At 37.7% G+C, this 6,304-nt stretch overlaps 1 protein-coding gene across 1 annotated transcript; it reads left to right on the forward strand.

The window, feature by feature from the left end:
- The first annotated feature begins 351 nt into the window (after nucleotides 1-351).
- Nucleotides 352-5,654, forward strand: LOC122317132 (phosphate transporter PHO1 homolog 3-like). The gene is made up of 12 exons (XM_043134066.1): nucleotides 352-1,104; nucleotides 1,233-1,593; nucleotides 1,706-1,754; nucleotides 2,391-2,462; nucleotides 2,863-2,992; nucleotides 3,108-3,228; nucleotides 3,411-3,669; nucleotides 3,770-3,874; nucleotides 3,976-4,170; nucleotides 4,388-4,666; nucleotides 4,751-4,887; nucleotides 5,033-5,654. Exons 1-12 carry the CDS (start codon nucleotides 507-509, stop codon nucleotides 5,130-5,132), a joined length of 2,406 nt encoding a protein of 801 aa, XP_042990000.1. The 5' UTR covers nucleotides 352-506; the 3' UTR covers nucleotides 5,133-5,654.
- The last annotated feature ends 650 nt before the right edge of the window (nucleotides 5,655-6,304 follow it).

Raw genomic sequence — 6,304 nt, forward strand, 5'->3', positions numbered from 1 at the left:
ATATGTCAGCGACTTCTCGAAGCGTTCCCCTTTGTCAATTGTGACTGCTCCGTTATATTAATATCTATAAAGTGAAACTTTAATGTTCTCCCTCTCTCTCTCCCATGGAAAAGTGGTCCTAGCCAGTAGCCAAACACGTATTTGCTCCCTCGATCAAGTTTCCCTGCATGAAATTTCGAGAAACAAGACTCTGCTGAAGAGTAATGTTGTATATAGTTATATTTATGTACTCTCTGTGCACTCTACTGATATAATTGGTTGGATTAATTTTTTTTAATACACAACTAATCATATCATTAGAGTGTACAAAAAAATCCACGAAAATGACTACACATAAAAATTTCCCTGCTGAAAGGGTCGTTCTGAACCCGTATGTATAAATCCGTATCTGGGGGTACTTATCATCAAACGTGTTGTCTCACGCGCATTAAAGCAGACCATCCAGCAGCAACTGTTGCTTCGTTTGCAGTAGTAGTACTGCAATCTGAAACAAAACCCAAAAAACAATGAAATTCGGAAAGGAATTCGCGGCACAGATGGTGCCCGAATGGCAAGAAGCATACATGGATTATGGTAAACTCAAAACCTTGTTGAAAGACATCCTACGCTTCAAGCAAAGAAACCGGCCACCAACCACCCCGGCCAGCCTAAAGCGAAAGCTCACACTTTACAGAGCTTTTAGCGGCCTTACACAAAGATACAACCACTACCCCACAAGCCCATCCACTACTCGCGATGATGATCATGACATTGAAAGCCAAGCCATTCTTGTAAATTCAGTGAACCGGGATGGCTTACAAAGCTATCACACTACGTTTCTAATGTCCTCCGACGAAGGGGGAGAGTACGAGTTGGTTTACTTCAGGAGGCTCGACGATGAATTCAATAAAGTGGGTAAGTTTTACAGGTCTAAGGTGCAGGAGGTGATGAAGGAAGCGGATATGTTGAATAAGCAAATGGATGCTTTCATTGCTTTTCGAATAAAAGTGGAGAATCCTCAAGGATGGTTTGATAGATCAGTTGAGATGACTCGTCTTGCTTCAGATGTTGCAGCTTCTGCAGCTGCATTATCGGCTTCAACACCGAGAGGGGCCAGAGCAAGTGGTAAGTTTTGTATATATTACGAAGCTGTTAATCGAGCTTTCTCAATTATAATTTCAGATTATGTTAAAAAAAATGCTTGAAGACTTGTCAAGATTGAGTACTTTCTTTCCAATTACACGTATATGCAGGAAGACTTGTCATGTCGATGGATGTGATTGAAGAGGGGGTATCGAATAGCCATGGACAATCAGATGAATCAAGTGATCAGGAAAAAGATGAGGAGGAGACCATTGATGTTGTCAATCAAAAGGTTCAAGAACGGGGGCCGAACAACATCAGGGCCAGTAGACCAGCTCCTCTGGAAGTACTTAATCGTGTGAAAATAAACAACACCCTGGAGACTCCTCGCTCCACCATTAAGAGCTTCCTCCATTATCCTATGCAGACGGAGCTAAATTTCAGCAGGAAAAATCTTAGGAAAGTTGAAGAAAAACTGAAGCGGGCTGTTATTGAATTTTACCAGAAGCTTCGGCTTCTCAAAAGCTTCAGGTATTAGACATATATTGCTAGTTTTTTATTAGATCTAGTTGGATTTTTCTTGTCTTCTTCGTTTTCTTTTCTTTCCACTAATGAAGTTTATACTTTTCCATGAATGAGACAGTTTCTTGAATACACTCGCGTTTTCAAAGATCATGAAGAAATATGATAAGGTATTTTCCTTCACCGAAAAGAGTGAACTTCTTTTCCAATTGGGCATTATCATCATGTCTCATGCATATTTTAGCCAAGACGTTACTGGCAAGCATCGAAGAGGAAATATCATAAATGAAATATCTAACTGAAATTGGGAAAAAGTACAGTGGAGTTGGGAGTCGGGACCATTATTCAAGTATGATTTGGACAAGCCAACTGGTAAAATAACAATAGCTATAGATTCAATTCTTAATCAACGAGTACAACATATAATATGTGTTTATGTTCTAGGAAGGCGTATTTGTTTGTTATTTTACGCCAAGAAGTATAAAGAAATTGTGATTGATCCGTGACACCCAAAATTCTTGGAATTAATTAAAAAAAAAATAGTTACTTTCCTAATCGTCTCTCTTCACGTTTTCAACAACCAGGGTCGTTTGTTTTTAATGTGTATATGATATCAAGGTTCCAAGAGGGGGGAGAACTGACAAAAATTTCCAACTTGACCTTTAGCCCAAGTGTTGTATTTGGGTATTTAGAAAAACCTCTTTTTGGGAGAGGACTAGATTTTTAGTGTATAACCAGCCTTTTCTCTTTTTCCAAGAGTTAAACATTGATATTTTGGTCCTTGTATTTATACCTTGACACTGCAGATTACTTCAAGGGATGCATCAAAATCCTACATGAAGATGGTGGATAGCTCCTTCCTCGGAAGCTCTGATGAGGTGAGATTTCTATATTCCTAGTCAGATTACATGAAAGCGTAGAAGGATCATTCCACCTTGAATGAATCAGATCCAAGGCTATGTTTAAGCGTAAAACTTATCTCAACCTATCTCAAATTAATTATTGATAAGATTCATTACTTTTTCAACTTCTCAAAGAAAGTTAAATATATTTCAACATATCTTATACATTTAAACACATATCTCAATCTATTTTATAAATTCAAATAATCTCAATGAAATCCACGAAACAATACTATTCACAGATAGACTCAGATCATCTAAGATCATCTCAGCATCCAAACGCAGTAAGCCTTCACTTACGAGAAATTGCTACTTGCTTTGCCCAGTCCTGCTATTTCCTTCTATTCTGATATATATAAGCCACTTGCCATTGTAGGTTACCAAACTTATGGAGAGGACTGAAGCCGCATTCATCAAGCATTTCTCCAACTCTAACCGCACTAAAGGCATGAACAACTTAAGACCCACGGCAAAGAGAGAAAGACATAGGACTACATTTTCCATGGGTAAGATCTTTGATCTAGAATGAATATTTAAACTTCTTAATTTAGAAACAATTATCGGGATAAGTCTAATGTCCATTTCTTTCCCTATGGATCTGTTCATTGGAAAACTTTTCAGGTTTTTTTGCTGGCTGTACGGCAGCTCTGATATTAGCTCTTATTTTAATTATACGCGCTCGTAATATCATGAAACAGGAAGGGGCAACAGAGTATATGGAGAACATGTTTCCCCTGTACAGGTAACTTTCATTTCTGTCTAGGATTCGTTGTGAGCACCTTTAAGCTTTTAAAAAGAAAAGATTCAGATGAATATGCTTTCAATCCAAGAAAAGAAGAAATTAAAAATATTTATTTATCAAAAAAGAGGAAATTAAAAACATTCTCTAGTTTCCCAATGTTAAACTTCCTTCCTCGCTCGCAGTTTGTTTGGCTTCATAGTTCTGCACATGTTAATGTATGCTGCCAACATATACTTCTGGAGGCGGTACCGAGTCAACTATTCCTTCATATTCGGCTTCAAGCAAGGAACCGAGTTGGGCCACCGACAAGTTCTCCTCCTCGGCTTTGGTCTTGCAGCACTAGCACTAGCTAGTGTCCTCTCAAACCTTGACATGCAAATGGACCCAAAAACGAAAGATTATAAAGCATTCACAGAACTTCTGCCTCTCAACTTGGTTCTTGTAAGATCATATATGTATAAGTACTTTACCTGCTTTTTCCCCCATCTAATTCTGAATATATATACAGTACTGAACTTTATCCTCTCTTTTTGATCTGCAGCTTGTAGTTATCATATTATTCTTTCCATTCAACATACTGTACCGTTCAAGTCGTTTCTTCTTCCTCACACGTCTCTTTCATTGTATCTGTGCTCCTTTGTACAAGGTATTGTGGTTGACAACTGATCATGATGCAAGAGATTAATGAAATTGAACTGAGGTGGGTGTTTGTAATAATTAATAGACATGTGTGACATTATATGACAGGTCACGCTCCCAGATTTCTTCTTGGCAGATCAGTTTACTAGCCAAGTGCAAGCCTTGAGAAGTTTGGAGTTCTACATATGCTACTACGGTTGGGGAGACTATAAGCACAGACAAAACACTTGCAAAGACAGTGGCGTATTCAAGACTTTCTGCTTCATTGTTGCAGTGATTCCATACTTGTCTCGACTCCTTCAGGTTCCCAACTCACTTTTAGAGCATTCAAAATAGTCTTGAATTCCAACATCGATTAATCTACTCCACTTTCGATTAAAATAGATGGGTCAGCCTGCCTTTTGGTATGCACGTGAGGCTTAAGCTTTTAAAATAAGTGATATTTTAACGCTCAATTTCTTCTTTTGCCACAACTCATAATGATTATTGTTGCAAGGACTTATTCCCTCCTCTTTTTCAGTGCCTCCGTCGTTTATATGAAGAGAAAGATGCTATGCAAGGATACAACGGACTGAAGTATTTTCTGACAATTGTGGCTGTTAGCATGAGAACAGCTTACGGTCTCAATAAGGGATTGGGTTGGAAGACGCTAGCATGGATTTTCTCATCCATTGCAGCAATTTTCAGTACCTATTGGGACCTTGTCTTCGACTGGGGACTCCTGCAACGGCAATCTAAGAACCGATGGCTGAGAGACAAGCTTCTGGTCCCTCACAAAAGTGTATATTTTGGAGCCATGGTGAGTAAACGACTTCAACTGGAGAGTTTTCATCATCATTTGACAATAAACCATCTTTTTGTAAATTCATGGTCATATATGCAGGTGTTGAATGTCGTCCTCAGGTTTGCTTGGTTCCAAACAGTTTTGGGTTTGCAAGTGTCTTTCTTACATAGAGAATCTTTAATCACCATTGTAGCCAGCCTAGAAATCATTCGTCGTGGGATTTGGAATTTCTTCAGGTAACCAAAATTGTCGGTCATTTTGGAGAAAAATTTCTGAACATGTTTATATAAGCTTAATTTTTTATGGATAAGAAAGGGACTATCTGCATGTTGAGAATTTGCGGAAATTTAAATGTTTTCAATTTCTTGTGATTTACATCAGGTTGGAGAATGAGCATTTGAACAATGTTGGCAAGTACCGTGCATTCAAGTCTGTTCCCCTACCCTTCAACTATGATGACAACGAAGACAAGGATGACTAGGAATCAAGGACGGAGCTAGCACACTGAAAACAAAGAGAGAATAAATTTTTTTTTGGTCCACAGTCCACTATATTCCTTGTGAAGGCAGTCCACCAGAGTCTCAAATGATGTATTTTTGTTCGATTAAATTCAATTTCATCATCAACGAAATTTAAATGCAAGAGCAAAGTGCCAAACTGCTATGAGATTTCTGCCAATGATGCCTTCTCAACAGCGACAGTCTTTGATCTTGAATAACATAGGAAGTACTAGCTCTTGAAACAAAAATCTGGCACTTTAGAGTTCCTGATCTGTATATCGAAGTGTCCAGTGAGGCAGGAGATAAATATTTGTTGCTTGATGTTATCCAGTTGTAAGCCTGCTAATCCTACGGCTATAAACCTTCAAATTTGCATTCACTTCTATAACCCCAAAGTGTGACATACATGCCAGAAACTAAGGGTGAAAAACCGCTGTACCATTCTGTTTAGTAGGGAAACCGCAACTGACCGGCCGACCTTGCAAAGGCATAGAAATCGGCCGAAACCGACCGTGTAAGGGGGGTAAAACCGGCCGGACCGCTTGCCGGCTGGTTCACGGTCGGTTGGTCGGGTTTGGGCAATTCCTTTTGGGTCTTTTTAAAGCCCAATTCATCCTCTTTTTGGGCTCAATTCATTAGTTAAGATCATCAACATTTGTGGACATTTGCTGAAATTTTAAAATTAAATTTAAATATTCAATTTCATTTTTATTTTAATGTCATTTATACTACTAGTAACTAATAACTAACTACTAATACTACTTATATACTAATTACTACTTAACTAAAAGCAAATAAATAAAAAAACTCCACTAAATGTTTAATACACATTACAAACAAAACCAAATTGTCTTAAGCCAATAAGCAACAATTGTTCCAAATATAAATTCCAAATTGTCTTAAAATAAGAGAGAAATCTTCATTCTTCAAGTCTTCAAGATTCCAAATAGATGTCCAATGTAGTATTCGACTCTTCAGTCATCAATAGTTGTGATGCACGATACTCCTAACTCTATATAGAAAAACATCAAATAATCAATATTAATAAATTAGGATAATGAAAAAGAATTTAAATTAAATTATAAAAGTAAATGAATATGTAAATACTAAACTGAATGAGAAAAACATTACCAGATTCTACCACAAAGCTTTC

This window comes from Carya illinoinensis, chromosome 7, assembly GCF_018687715.1.
Source record: "Carya illinoinensis cultivar Pawnee chromosome 7, C.illinoinensisPawnee_v1, whole genome shotgun sequence".
Classification (NCBI taxonomy): Eukaryota; Viridiplantae; Streptophyta; class Magnoliopsida; order Fagales; family Juglandaceae; genus Carya; species Carya illinoinensis.

Excerpts from the sequence above, each read along its gene's own strand:
- LOC122317132 (XM_043134066.1), top strand. The coding sequence starts at position 507 with ATGAAATTCGGAAAGGAATTCGCGGCACAGATGGTGCCCGAATGGCAA. Across the intron at positions 1,755-2,390 it reads TCATGAAGAAATATGATAAG|ATTACTTCAAGGGATGCATC; the intron begins GTATTTTCCTTC and ends TTGACACTGCAG. Across the intron at positions 3,670-3,769 it reads TGCCTCTCAACTTGGTTCTT|CTTGTAGTTATCATATTATT; the intron begins GTAAGATCATAT and ends TTTGATCTGCAG.